This window comes from Saimiri boliviensis, chromosome 5 (genome assembly GCF_048565385.1).
Source record: "Saimiri boliviensis isolate mSaiBol1 chromosome 5, mSaiBol1.pri, whole genome shotgun sequence".
Classification (NCBI taxonomy): Eukaryota; Metazoa; Chordata; class Mammalia; order Primates; family Cebidae; genus Saimiri; species Saimiri boliviensis.
The window spans coordinates 44,805,380-44,821,413 of record NC_133453.1 but is presented as its reverse complement, the minus strand read 5'-3'; the positions used below and the strand labels follow the sequence as shown (position 1 = coordinate 44,821,413).

Here is a 16,034-nt window from a genome sequence, read left to right as displayed (position 1 = left end):
TAAACAATCTGATTCAAAAAATAGGTTAGGTAGAGGCAAAGCGAAACACAAAACCAAAAAGAAGCTATAACTGTTCCAGAAGTTACAACTACATATGCATTTACTCTTTGACCAGCAATCATTCTTCTAGGAATTTACTCTAAAGCTACATCTCCATTAATAATGCCCATTCATAGAAGGTCGACTGACTAAAGCAAGATCCAACCACACAACAGAGTACTATGCAGCCATGTAAGAAACCAGCCATAATAATAGTAAGAAAGATGCCTATGAACTAATGTGGAATGATTTCTGGAATATATTGTTAAGTAAACAAAAACAACAAGGTGCAAAGAAGTACATAATATACCTTTTCTGTAAGTAAGAGTAAATATATACAAGTTTGCTTATATTTGCAAGAAACACATAAAGAATGAGCCTTTCTTATAGATAACAAAGAATGGCTACCCATAAAGGTAACCACATGTATTCATTGGGTCAGAAGAGAGTAGAAGGAATAGGAATGAGAGCAAGATTTTGGAGTACTGGGGATACAATTTTTTATACATTTTTTTGTTAAATTTTTTTTTAACTTTTGTAATGTATGGAGACGGGGGTCTCAGTTTGTTGTCTAGGCTGGTCTTGAACCCCTGGATTCCAGTGATCCTCCCACCTCAGCCTCCCAAATTGCTAGGGTTACAGGCATGAGCTACTATGACTGGCCACATTTTTATGAGTTTTGAATCATGCAAACCTTTTTAAGAATTTCAAAACAAGAATTTAAAAAATCAAATCCTAACACTGAATATAAACAAATATATCTAACTATATATATCAAACTATATATATATAAAAAACTCTGACTAGATATCATTAATGGGCGATAGTCTAGGTATAAAAACAATATCAAAAAAAAAAGGTGTACTAAGTAGTAGTTTGCTGTTGGTAGTGGTATCAGTATTATTATGCTGAAACCATCTCGTATATATCGTTGGATAAAGTAAATGAGCAAGAACTGCTGAGAACCCGAGTTTTCACTGTGAGTCAGGGGAGACGCACATATAGAATGTGAGAAGTGATGAAGAACCTTGTAGTGGTGGGCTTGAATTGGAGCTATGAGAATAAATTAATGATTTTGGAAAAAATGATTTCCTAACACTATCCTTAGAAAAGGCCTAAAAATAATGATACTTTGTTAAAAATCAGCATGTCCAACATCCATATTTGGTTTCTAAATGCTATTCCCCATTTAAAAGAAGCAGAACTTCTTAGATAGCTGATTACAGGTCTGGGTCTGGGAAGATAACAAGATGACTCTGGAAATCTTAGAGTGCATAAGGCAAGGAAGTACTTAAACACTAATAAGATTATATCAAAAGGACATAGGAAGTAGCCTGAAAGGGAACCACTGATAAACTTGGGAGAATTTGAGCATGAAAAAAAAATGTGGCAGAAACTGATTAGAACCCATTAATTAAAACATAATGAGTTATTTTCCATTAATGTCATGTGTTAGTTTAATTAAAAAACAAAAAAACACGAAATCCTTAGAAACATTAAAAAGGGGGAAGGGAAATCATAAGATAAAAAGTTGTTAAGATAATATTCATATGGTCTCTAAATATCATTACATAGATTAATTAAAAAGGGAAAACGTTCCTTTACGATGAGGAGAGCTAGAAGACTGCACCTTAAGCATGTTCAAATTTAGCAAAACCAGTAATAAAACAACCTGACTTTATTGCCACCTGATGTGATAACAATAAATATGCATCACGCACACCAAATAAATACTTCAGGATAAAAAGAAATATCATAATACCTACAACTTTCAAACTGTTCAGTATAGGTGGCAAAATGCCAACAATTGGTGAATACAAGTGAGGAGGATAAGGATGTTAAATGTACTATTTTTTCAACTTTTCTGTAGATTTGAAATTTTGTAAAATAAGAGTTGGGGAAGAAAAAGTGTGTGGGATGATGTGAGGACAGAATTGACTAGGTGATAGTTATTAAAGATTCCACCATATAAAAATTATGCCACACTACTAAAACAACTAAACCTCCCTGATTAAATTTTTATCTTCAACTGAGACTACTAAATGTGACAATGCCACCCCAAAAGTGGTAGGCATAGTAATTAAGCCAAAGTCTTAGCAACAAATGTTAGTGGTTCTTAGTCACTCTGGTAAGAAATTTAACACATTAATCTATTTAAACATTTCCTGAGTACTTGCTCCATTTCAGCCAGAGGTATAGAGATCAGTAAGTTCTGCCAGTTACTGGGTAAGGTACCTGAGTCAATTTTCCGGAGTATGAACAAGGTCCATCCATAAAATGTCTCAAGTCTTTCCGATGTATTTTGTTGTTGCTGTTTGGATGAACCCCCAAAAGAGGATTTCATGAAAGTAGTCAATGTTCTTATGTATATTCATCCTCCAAACCTAGTATTCCACTACTGTTTTCGATAAATGTTAGCTACTTTTTACATACTTCAAACATGCAGATGTTATGCAAGTAGGTAACTTTTTAAAGGTCAGCTGAAGAATCTTTGACAAAAATAATTACAGGATATATGAAAAATGAAATCATACTGGTAGTATCTTGGCCTTTTCTGCAATTCTAATTTATTTTGAAAGTCCTACATAACACGCCTTCATATGGTTCTGAGAAATATACATAGTATTCATTCTTAAACAAACTACTTGTCAGTTTTAACATTTTGCAAAATCATCATTTTCACTCACAAGTTGATTCCAGCCGATCTATTTTGTGGAACAAAAACATTAATTTTAAAGTAACTAAATACAAAAATAAGGTTAATATACCTTTAAATTTAAAAAGGCAATGATGCAAATTAGTTACTAAAAATAATTACTATAGTTAGCAATATATTTTTTACTAAAATAAATACCTCCTCATAGTTTACCAAAAACAGATTTACTTTATTAAAAACTGTTGTCACCTTAGGCATACTAATCATAAATCTAGCTGATCTCTTCTGAATGTTGCAAACGTTCAACACATTTTACATACCTGTAATAAATGTGTCAGACAATCATGTGACAAAAGCACTCTGTAAGAGTCACATGTCTAACAAACCAGTTACCTTAACAATTCTCTATCCCTACCACCTGGTAAACTGTGGAATATTTATGTGTTTTCACTTTTTCATAGACTTGTGGCAAGAGATAGATTTATTTCTTATTGCTGCAACTCCTAACATAGTGTTTTACACATTACACATACTAAATGTATTTCTTTAACAAACAATGTATTAAGCATAGTTTTATGCAGTTTACCTTTCCTTATTTTCTTGAAAGTAGTTTTCAAATAGATGAAGAAAATATACAAATTACTTCAATTCTATCTGCCCATCAGATTGAGTTCCAGAAAAATTAATCAATGAGCCATTAACAAAGTAGTATACTCATTTTTCCATATTCCCCAAATGTGTTTGTCATTTATTTTGTGTTGTTAGTTTTTATGTATGTGCCTGAGGCTGTACATTTAGCCTTATGAAAATATTCAAATATAAACTAGGATCCTTTTACATTTTATGAACAGGAATCTTTACAAGTGTTTGTCATACTTTTATCATTCATATTCTTGACATTTCAATCATCTAATCATAGCAATTAAAATAGGTACCATTAAGTATATACTTACTATTCCAATATCAAAATGATTTCACTTGTATTTTCATAGACCTCATGAAGATTAATAACACGGGGACAGGACTTTGCCAATTCAAGCACAGCAATCTCGTGTAAAATCTCTGCTCGACAATCCTGTCCTCTTCTTCTCTTTTTTAGAAATTTTGCAGCATACTCTTGGCCAGTAGATTTTGATATACATTGTCTAACCACAGCAAATTTTCCTCTGGGGGAAGATGAAGACAATGAATTTTAACTTTTCCATAGAGAACAACGTTAGTATATTACAGTTACTGTTATATCTCCTACTAAAAGTCAATTATTTAAAATATTTGTGCCGTTAGGAATTTATCTTTGTTCTCTAAATTGAATCAAATATATGTACTTTTACAAAATTTATAGTGCTATCACTTACAAATGTAAACGGGAAACTATAACAACAGGATAAGACACAATTGTATTTATTCTTTACTATTAAAATGATACATTATCTTGGGAGGCCAAGGCAGGTGGATCGCTTTCAAACTTCTCTTTGAAAAGATAAAGACCACTGACCAGTAGAAAACAAAAGTCAAGCTATTTATTCTCTATAAAAAGTAAATCAGCCGGGCGCAGTGGCTCACGCCTGTAATCCCAGTATTTTGGGAGGCCAAGGCAGGTGGGATCACGAGGTCAGGAGTTCAAGACCAACCTGGCCAACATGGTGAAACCCCATCTCTGTTAAAAATATAAAAATTAGCTGGGCATTGTAGTGCATGCCTGTAATTCCAGCTACGCAGAATTTGCAGGAGGCTTAGGCAGGAAAACCGTCTGAATTCAGGAGGCAGAAGTTGCAGTGAACCAAGATCATGCCACTGCACTCCAGCCTGGGTGACAGAGTGAGATTGTCTCAAATTAAAATTATTTCTCTACATTATCATTGCAGGGAAATAATCTCATTTGCATACCAACTCCATGCCATGCTCTTGATATAAATTATTAAGTATCATAACAATTCCACATAACAAATGCTATCCTGTTCTTTAGACCTCAGAGAAGATACATAATTTAGTCAAGGTAAAGATTTAAACTTAGACCTATTTCCAAAAACTGTACCCTTCACAGGGTATCACATTAACACTCTAATTAGAATAGCTTACCTTCAAATAAAAGAAATAAAAATGAATGCAAAAATGGGTATTTGACTTTTTACCAATGTCTCTTAGTAATGCTCAGTAGTCTTTGAAGTCTATAACAGATAATGAAGGAATATGTGTCCTACAGAAAATATTCAAAGACACTTGATAAACTAAGAAAATCAGTGGTTATCAACAGCTATATACAAACACACCCGTTAAGGTCATGTTTATCATTTTAGAAATAAGTATGCTTTTAGCTCTTTCAAATAGCAGTGCTTAGTACCTCTGCCAAAATGTAAAGACACTGAAACTTTATTTCTATTGGCATATGTATGTACAGTTACCCAAAATTTATTTTCACAAAGTCCTAAAGCTATTGTGAGTCAAGGATTATTTTGGGAAACTAATAAAAGCTATTCTATTGACTGCCTCCCCCAAAAAAAGTACACAAGCCCTTAAATAGGAAGTTTTACATATAATTCCAGAAGGTTTTCAGATCTTGAAGCCCACTCATAAACCTTGTAAGGCTGAGTATAGGGGATCCAAAATTAAGAACCTCTACCTTAAAATTTGAATTACTCTCTGGTTTCTGACGCTAACAAATCAGGTATAAATAAAGGATCTTCAGGAAGCAACATTTGCTCCGTAACTCCTCTTGTCCCAATTCCCTTCAATATATTTCTAACACAGTCTATCAGACTTAGGATGGAAAACAAAACTTGGTGTTTAGGTGGTACTGGGTGGGGACTGAAAGACTACATTGCTTGACTGTATTTTCCTAGCTATCCCCAAAGGCCAAGATGACAGATTCTTACTTTTTATTAATAAAATTTCCTCAAAATTAGTGCCAATAAAAAGTAGTAAAAACCAAGCTATAACTTGACTTTTCTACATTTATCTAAATATATTAATACATAAACTAAATAAATTTGCATATAAAAACCTGATTCTTTGAAAGCAGTTTTAAGATTTGAGAATGTTTAAAATATTTTCTCATTGTATGCAAAAGGAATACAAACACACACACACACACACACACACACACACACACACACACACACGTTAGTCCCTTTATAGTCAAACCATTGGTGTTTCATAAATTGTATACTGGATAAACTGAGTCAGAATAAGATTAAACAGCTCATAAAAGGTCATATACATAGAATCGGAGCACCAAAAATAAAACTCTGAAATGTGAATTTCTAACTTTCTGTTCTAATCACTATAAAACAATTCCTCCCTTTAAAATAGTTTTGGTAAAGAAGTATAACTCACTTGTTTCTATCAGTTCTTACTTAGATATTGAAGCAAAAACTTGTCTAAAACAGGAAGAAAATTTTGGGTTTTATAAAGAAATTCACTTGTAAAATTTAAGAAACAGAAACTAGTTAGCCAAGAAAACTGTGCATCTAAAAAAAATAGTTCTTAGTAGCACTTGTGACAATTCAGTTCTGCTATAATTTTACGATTTATATCTACAAGCCAGAATTCTACCAGAAATAAAGAACAAAATTAAATAACACTTCTTATCTAATTGTTTCAGGTATTACCAAGAGGCCTTTTTTGTTTTTGTTTTTGTTTTTCGTTTTTTGTTTTTTGAGACAGGGTCTCAACTCTATCACCCAGGCTGGAGTGCAATGGCAGGATCTCAGCTCCCTGCAGCCTTAACCTCCAAGGCTCAGACGATCATCTTCAGCCTCCCATGTAGTTGAGACTGCAGGCATGCACCGCCACTCCTGGCTAATCTTTTACATAATTTGTTCAGAGAATGCCTCCCTATGTTGCCCAGGCTGCTTTCAAACTCTTGGGCTCAACTGATTCTCCTGCCTCAACCTCCCAAAGTGTTGAAATTTTTCAGGCATGAGCTACTGCGCCTGGCCCAAGAGGCTTTCTTGAACGAGTACAGTACTAATTAATCCAGGGCGAAGCTGACCAAATAAGGTGGGTAATGATTTATTTATTCATCACTGTTTATCACTAAGTAAAAGCTCCATGAGGGCAGGGGCCATGTCTGTCCTAATTATTATAGTAATTACAAAATCTACAATTTGTTAACACATAATAGGAACTGAAATATCTGTTGAACGAATGCCAGACTTATGCACCCACTATAATACTTTATACTGTGCTCTTCTGTATCCTGTACTTAAAGTGTTTGTATTTCTTAAAAGTTTGGGATTCCAATAAAATTATGTGTGTGTGTGTGTGTGTGTGTGTGTGTGTGTGTGTATTAATTTACATACTATGAAGGTAAATATTTTTTCCACAATTATCAGATGACTTAGAAAAAAAAATTTGTTTTCCATTCTACATGCTAGTTTGGAAGTATAAAAAATGATCTTTGAAATATGTTTCAATGTAATTAAAACATTTAAGAAAAGTTAAAGCATTTAAAAATAATCCTTAAGTTATCCCCTAAAAAGCCAAGGCTAACTAGATTTCCCAGCAGTGAAAAGGTCTAGTAGTTACCCTTCTGCATTCCCCTTCTGCATTCTAGAATACACAATAAAATGTGAAAGGAGGCGGGAGGGTAAGCCACAAAGGAAGCTGACGTTTATTTCTGAATCTGCCTCACCCTTCTAACCACAAGAAGTCCTATGAAACCTTTGCCTCAGTTGGGGGAAGGGTAGAAAAAACTTACCCAACATGTTAAAAAACAGGAACAATGCAAGTTTTTTGAGAATACTAAAAAATGAACTGTTAACTTTTACATAATTTCCTTTAGTTTGCTAAGGAAAATGAATTAAATACTAACACTGAAATAAAAAACAGTTGACTTAGAAAGAACTTTCAAAATGTGCAAGCCTCAGAAGAAATAAGATTATGATTCTAATTTCCATTTCACAAAAGTATAGGATATTAAAATTGGTAACAATATTGAAAGAACTTTCAGTACATTCCTGGCTGATGAAAAGTCATGATTTCTAATTTATCAAGACCTAATTAAACATATTAATATTTACCATGTGACTCATTAGTCCACATCAATTCAAAAGAAAGATGTTACTTGGTCTCTTTCATAAAGATATTTTAAAATAGGAATTTAACAATCAATCTGAATTTGTCTTAATCAAATTCTATCCTGAGTTTTTGATCTAAAATTCTAAAAAGTATGCCTAATTCAACTTTATGACTGTACCTCATTTATAAAACAATTTAAAACTATTAATATTGTCCTCAAAGTTTAAATTGTCCAAAGCCCTCAAAACAAAAATACTTTATAGACTTTTTAGCTCCCATAATGTCCCAGATTTTGAAAAGTTAATGTAATAAATGTAAGTAAATTTGCTCATCAAATATTAGAAAAATAGAAAAGAAAGTGCCTTTTATTGTGTGTACTGTTCAAGACTTTGCAAAATATTCATTTCCCCATCACTGAAGCATTCAAACTGAGGCTGGATAACAGTTTGTAGGGGACATTATGGGAAAGATTGCTGCACTACATAAAAATATTGTATTAGGAACACCACGGACCACAGAAGTCTTTCCAATGCAGAGATTCCATGATTAACTGAGATACAGGAAACAAAAAAACAAAACAAAACTTTACTTCTTCCTATTATAATGCAAAGTGAAGTAATTAAGATTTGGGACAATTTCTTAAAAACATTTTAAAAACTGTATCTTTGAATACACCATTAAAACACCCAAATAATTTTGCACATTAAATTAGTATTCTTAGTCAATGAGGTACATATTATCATTCTTATTTTGGAAAAGAAAGGCTGCATCTAACGTGTGCAAAGTGAAAAAGCCAGGGCCTGCCTCTACCCTTAAGATAAAAGACCACCAAGAATGGAATTACTTCTCATGATTCAGTCAACTTGTCTTTTCACATTGAGATTTTCAAAGATAAAAATCAATCACACTGTTTTGAACATTTAACAATACAAACATGGACTTAGTAAACCATTTAACATAAGACAAAACATTTACCTCCAGAACTAAAATCAAACTGAAGATACACCATCGTTTAACCATTCATTAAGGACCTTTAATTTAAAGCTCAAAAGACACTGAATATATAACTGAAATAACTTGGTATATCTTTTATAACTTTATGCATATTAAAATGCTAGTACATAATGGTTTCATAATATCAGCTCACTCCTTGCCCGTATAGGGTTTATACATTGGTTAAGGGAAGACAATTTGTAAAGGTTTTTAATCATAAAACACCACTCATTGAGACACATAATCAGACTATGAAATATAAATTCCTTCTTTTTGTTCAACTTAGGAGAAGGGGAGAATCTCCCTATTTCTTTTTTTTTTTTTTTAAGTCCAGCACAATATCCTAGAAATTAAAAAAAAAAAATAATTTAACAAAAGCTTACATAGCACTGTATTAGGCACTTTACAAATATTAACTAACTTAATCCTCATAACAACCATATAAGATAGACACAATTATCTTCACCCCTACTTTTCAGATGAGGAAACTACAGCATTAAGAGGTACAGTAGGCAGGGCACAGGGGCTCACACCTATTATCTCAGCACTTTGGGAGGCCAAAGCCAGAAGACTGCTTGAACCCAGGAGTTGGAGACCAGCCTAAGCAACATGGCAAAACCCTGTCTCTACAAAAAACCAGCCTAGTGTGGTGGTAAGTGCCTGAAGTCCCAGCTACTTAGGAGGCTGAGGTGGGAGAAACCCTTGAGCCCAGGAGATGGGAGTTTGCAGTGAGCCAAGATCACCTCACTGTACTCCAGCTTAGGCAACCAAGTAAGACCCTGCCACAAATATAAATTAAAAAAAGAGGTACAGTTATTTAGTTGAAGTCACACATCTAGCAAATGTGGAATCCAGACTTGGACTCGGCAGTCCACTATGCCGAGCTGCCTACTGCCACGCACAGCCTCACATAAGGACAGAGACCTCTTATTGGAGGCTCTGAAGCTAGGTAGGATGTGATGTAAGTTCACTAAACCCTTCACAGATTTGATTTTCAGTCAGTTAAGACTAGACCCTATGTAATAGCAACAGAGATGATGACTTTCCTTCCTAATCATTGTTAAATAATGATTCCAAGTGAGTTTTATAGAATTATAAAAACACAAATCCAAAATTCGAATTTAGACAGCATACACATCATACAGTTTTCTTACCTCCCTAGCTCTTTAGATGTAAGTATATAGAAATTATTAAAGTTTTCCATTTTCATTGGAGTTTGAGGAGTTGTGGTTAGCAGGCCTGAAATACTTCGGCAATCAAATCTCCTCCTCGACATGTTAGGTGATTCCCAGGTATGCTTCTTTAGTCACTTATTTTTACCTATGCAAAAAAAAAAGAGAAGACAGAGAAAAGATGTTATCTCAGGCAGGATGTGCATTGCATTACACAACTCCAAATATAGCTATAAAATACAACTAAGAAAAAAAAAGAAGAGTTAAAGAGCACATTCTACCCACAAGGAGGAGAAAAAAAAACAAGCACACACATAAACCAGTATTCTATGGCATTTGAAAGAAGTTACTGACCTCATTTCAGAATAAAACTACTGTAAAAATCCTCTCAATTATTTTTAAAAAAATAGTTATGATAAAATTATAACACAAACAATCACTTAGTTTCATCGTAAAACTCCATTCTTTAAAGTTATAGAGGTTGCAGCTAGGCATGGTGGTGCATGCCTGTAATCCCAACACTATGGGAGGCTGAGGCAGGAGGATCACTTGAGGCCAGAAGTTCGAGACCAGTCCTGGCAACACAGCGAGACCCCATGTCTATGAAAAACTTTAAAAATTAACTGGGTATAGTGGCTTGCACCTGTAGTCCTAGCTGCTTGGAAGGCTGAGGCAGGAGCATTGCGTGAGCTCAGAAGGTTGAGGTTGCAGTGAGCTATGAATGTGCTATTGCAGTTCAGCTTGGGCAATAGAGTGAGACCCTATCTCAAGAAATAAATAAAGAAATAAATAAAGTTATAGGTTTCACATAATAGGTAATTTAATACAAGGTAATGATTATTCATTTTAAACTTATTTTCACATTGCTAAAAAAATTTGGGGGTAAATGCACATATTGTGAGTTATATTACGATGTTAATGACTACAAGAAATAGAACTTTTTCCATGGATTGGCTATGTTTCAGTACTGAACTCAGAAACTCTCAAATGTCTTAAGAATCCCTCCTTTAGGGAGGCTGAGGCAGGACCTCCTGGTTTGCGGTGAGCTGAGATCACGCCATTGCACTCCAGCCTGGGTAACAAGAGCGAAACTCCGTCTCAAAAAAAAAAAAAGAATCCCTTCTTTGACAGCACCGAGCACGGAGCCTGCTATGTAAGTGCTCAATAATTTTGTTGGAGAATTGACTAACCCACACATAAAGCACTATTACAATGTTATGGATCTGAAGCTCATATATATATATCTGGAAATCTGCGATATTTGTGTGCATTCAGTGTTATCAAAACTATTATGTTAACTGGATTCATAAACAAAAACAGATAATATATTTCAAGACACTTATGACTTACTGCTATGCCTACTTAATAAAATATCAAGTATTATTCTTTTAGCACCCTCCTGTAGTAACCCACTAAGCATCTGTTCCTTCTCTGCCACCTTTTTTCCTATTTCCTACTTGACATGTACTGTTTTATCTTCCTAAATTCAAATGTCAACTACATTTTACTTAGCAAAAATGTGGTGTCATTAAAGTTCAGTGTTTTCAGTTTCTACATTTTCTCTTCTTGGTGTTATTCTCAAATTATGAATTCATCACTGAAGTTCAGTCTGGGTAACAGATAGAGACCTTGTCTCAAAAAATTAAATTAAAATTACAGCTTTCAAGTAACTAGATAGTACAACTGTTTTCTCTACATCTCTTAGTCTTTGGGGAAACAAAGCTCAACCAGTTTGGGGATACATCTCTAGGAGTCTAAGGGTCATAGTGTAGCATTCTGAGAATAATGTTTAGACTGAAACATACCTGGGTCTGAATTCCATTCATCCATCATACCAGCTATGATACCTTAATTAAATTATTTAACTTTGCTATTGTTATGGGCTGAATTTCATCCTCCCCCAAATTCACAAGTTGAAAAAATCCTAACCCCTATACCTCATAATGTGACTGTCTTTCGAGACAGGGCCTTTAAAAAGGTGACTAAGTTAAAATGAGGTCATTAAAATGGGCCAATTGGGACACAGACACACACAGAGGAAAGACTATGTGAACACACTGGGAGAAGACAGCCATCTGCAAGCCAAGAAGGCAGGCCTCAGATGAAACCAACCCCAGACACCCTGATCTCAGATTTCTAGCCCCCAGAATTGTTGAGAAAATATACTTGTTAAGTCACCGAATCTGTGACAATACAGTTATGTAGAAACAAAACGTGAAATATTTCAAAGATATGACAAGGAACACTATATACAAACATTTACTTCCCAGTCTTATTACTTGGTTGCATTTCATTTAAATTAAAAATAAATAAAACACATTAGACATAGCCCCTTTTTCCCACCCCCGGTTTATACTCCCACTAGCACTACATGGAATGGTTTATCACTACTTTGACAATACTGGCCCAACTCAGACTTTTAATTTTGGCAATTCTAGTGTGATGAAGGTGAAATGGAATTTTGTTGTGATTTACTTTGTATTTCCCTGTTTACTAGTGACATAAAGCTTCAGTATTGCTGACTCTAAAGTATGGATGATAAAAGAATCAATCTTACAGTGCTTGTAAGGATTAAAAATTAAGATACACTGAACTCATGTCCATTGACACACATACAGTGCAAGTCACAAGGACATATCGTTATTGTTCCACAAAACAAAATTAACCATTCTACCCAAAATACTCTCTCTGCAGTTCCCTGCCACTGTTGAATAACTGCACCATTTCCACGTATAAAACTCTCATCCCAACTTAAAGTTAATTCTTAAAAAGCTTTTTGTTTTCTGTTTTAACTATTCGTGTATTTTCTTAGTTCTGATAATGCTCAGTTGCACTGATTTTTTCATTGTTCTGAAAGATGAATGTGGGTACCAATTTCCTCATAAGTTCATCTACTTATTGCTAATATACCTACATCACAAGCTGCTGTAGGCATCCATTAAGCATTTAAGTTCATTTACCTTTTATTTACTGCATTTAAACCAATTGTCAGAGCCAAGATACTTTTCCATTTCCTCTCCTTTGGCCAATTTTGCATATAATAGAGCATGAATTTCACCTTTGTCCGCCAAGCCCTCCACAAACATCTGGCTGCCCTTCATATAAGGTACATGGGGGTTATCAGCCGGCTCTCTGTTGCTCCTTCTTGTATCTTCCTAAATTTCCCACCAAATTCTCTTTAACTCCAACGATTCCCAGATCTTTTCTTGTCTTCTACCACACTTCATCTACCTATAACTGATTCTAAATTACCAATATGTCTCACTCCACTTGAAATCCATTTCATAACATTTTATCAGGTTATATAAGTTTTTAAAAAAATCTTAAGGGATGTGATAAGTAAATTTGTATGCATGTATATACGTAATTATAGGCACAATTAGATGCTATGAAAAGTGTGATAGAAGACACAATTAAGCTTTCAATTACACAGTACTATTAAAAAGAATGGCATCTCATTTATTTTTAAATTTTTTTCATTAATTCTCATTACAACAATTAAAATAAGAATTTAGAAGTAGATCAGTGAAGGAAGAACAGAAGGAAATGTTAGGATTGATCTGAGCCTTCACTTACTTGAATGGAGAAAGCAAGTGTGATGTGATCAAAACCAAGATAATCTCTATAAACCTCTAGCTCTATTTTAAAAAGTATTTATCATATTTATTTCAAAATTATCAAATAAAATTTTTTAAAAATAGAATATATAATAATAAAGACATTTGGAGAATCAAATTGTCTGTTTTGATTCCTTCATTAGCTCCCTAGTATCCACAAGCTTTCAAGTCCTCACAGCATGACACGTAAAGGCCTCTGAGGCCAAGTATACACCAGCTACACTTCCTGCCACACTCATATTTCATATTTTGCCACCACATCTTTATTATACTTCCCTGCCTGAAAAAGCCTTTCTACTTTCCTTAAATGGCTAACTCTTCTTATATATCCTTCATAAGTCAATACAGAATGGCCTCTCCCCCAGGAAGCTTTGCCTAAAAACCACGGGTTGATTTAAATGCTTCTCCTTTATGCTTCAAATAAGAGGACCCTTGGCATGCTTCTTTACCTCAAAATGTAACATGTTAGATTGCAATTCTGTTTAGTGTTTAAAGGGCAGCATCCTTTTACCTTTGCGCCTAAGCAACCACCATGGAATCTGTCACCTGGTAAGAATTTTAAAAATGTTGACGAACTGAATTGTAAGAATTATGAGATACAGTGAAAAGAATTTGTAGGTACATCTCATGTCTTCAAGGGGTTAGGAGAACTTGAGATCCATCTTGAATTTACAGTATTGGAGCTCTGATTGCAGCTAGTTTCTGCTTAATTCAATATTTGGCTAAATAAAGTAGCTATTTTAAATTGCACTTAGAAAATGTCAGTTCTAAACAGGGTAGCCACAAAGCCTGGAAACACAGATAAAATTATTTTGTCATATGCTATAATGTAATGCCAAAAGATCGTTTATTTTGTTTTTATCCCTGTTTTCAGACAAGGTGGCCACTCGTTTTTAATACAAGCTACTATTACAAATACCTACTGCAGTTAAGAACATCACTATTTTTAAAGCCACCAAAATTCAGAAAATATAATTCATAAATTTAATTATCTAAAAATCACAACAGGAAGTCAGCTAAACAACTCTAATCCAACCATTCTAGTATATACTATCCCAGGGCTGAAGTGTCAGGCAATGACTCTAGGCTTATTCTGTGCCAAGACCCTAAGGCCTAATGCTGTCTCTTCCCATCCCCAGAGAAAGAATTAAACCCTGTAATTGTGAACCAGGATAAGATGTTGAAAAATGGAAATATAGTCGGGGGCAGTGGGGAGTTGGCAACATGCATGGTGCTTGTCATTCACAAGATGGAAAATTGGGTTTCTGTTGTAAAATAAATTATTGTTTACTTAATGGCACTTAGGTACTATTTGTTCAATAACTATTGCAATGCAAAATGAAATCTGATCCTTTAAGGATTAAAGAGGAAATTATCATCTCACTGTTAAAAATTTTCAATGCTTAGAGTATAAATACGTGCTCTTTTGGAGTAATTGCAAATGGTCAGGGATGAACCAAAATATAATGCATATAAATATTAAAAGAAACTGACTAATTTACATGTTTTAAATGGCCCTGAAGTTTGAGGTTAAATGTTCTGGAAAAAAGATAATAAAAGAAAAAACTTCTTTTTTTTTTTTTTTTTTTTTTTGAGATTGTCTTGCTTTGTTGCCAGGCTGAATTGCAGTGGCGTGATCTTGGCTCACTGCAACTTCCACCTCCAAGGTTCAAGTGACTCTCCTGCCTCAGTTTCTGAGTAGCTGAGACTACAGGCGCACATCACCGCACCTGGCTAATTTTTGTATTTTTAGGAGAGATGGGGTTTCACCATGTTGGCCAGGATGGTCTCGATCTCCTGACTTCGTGATCCACCTGCCTCAGCCTCCCAAAGTGCTGGGATTAGAGGCATGATCCACTGCGCCGGGCCAAGAAAAAACTTTCAATAAAGTATGCCTTGAAAACTGCAAAATTACAACATATTTAGATAAAACACCTGCTTGTAACTTAATTTGTAGGAACATTTCTTAATTGAAATATTCAAAGAAATAGCCTTTTATAACAGTCCATCATAGAATACAAACCACAGTACTTAAACATAAAATCACTGAATTTTGTCATATTATGAAAAACTAAAGCAACTGACATTTGAAGTTTTCCTAAGGGGAAAGGTAGTAAATGACTGCTAACGTTCCTGACAAAGCAAATACCCATACAGTGCAAAAGAATTCTTTATAAAAATAAGAATCAATCAGTATCTTCTAAAAGTAGCAAATCTAGGAATACTATTCTTAACTGCCAATCTTACATACAGAAAATGAGAATTACAATATACTACACATGCAATTTTAAGACAATTTCTGGATTAAGTGAAAGTGTTAATTGATTTCCTTGATTTTTTAATTGTGTCTCTAATATTAAAACAAATATTCTGATAAGGAAATTCTACCTTATAATTACCAAAGAGCTTTAACACGTTAAAATGTTCACCTAACAACAGTAAAACAGTGCAAGCTTAAAAATAATCTGATTAGAAACATCCACCATAAAAATGCCTGTATCTTCTTCAAATTTGTTATTCATATGCTAACACAGTGAT

At 34.1% G+C, this 16,034-nt stretch overlaps 1 protein-coding gene across 2 annotated transcripts in view; it reads right to left on the bottom strand.

Moving 5' to 3' along the window:
* STK17B (serine/threonine kinase 17b) overlaps positions 1 to 16,034 on the bottom strand; it is a 34,366-nt gene that overhangs the window by 16,044 nt on the left and 2,288 nt on the right. For both annotated transcript variants that reach the window (XM_074399334.1, XM_039470190.2), the window contains exons 2-3: positions 9,862 to 10,027; positions 3,649 to 3,861 (exon numbers count right to left, since the gene is read on the bottom strand). In XM_074399334.1, the coding sequence (XP_074255435.1) occupies positions 3,649 to 3,861; positions 9,862 to 9,983 (335 nt within the window). In that variant the 5' untranslated portion in view covers positions 9,984 to 10,027. The remainder of the gene's footprint in view (positions 1 to 3,648; positions 3,862 to 9,861; positions 10,028 to 16,034) is intronic.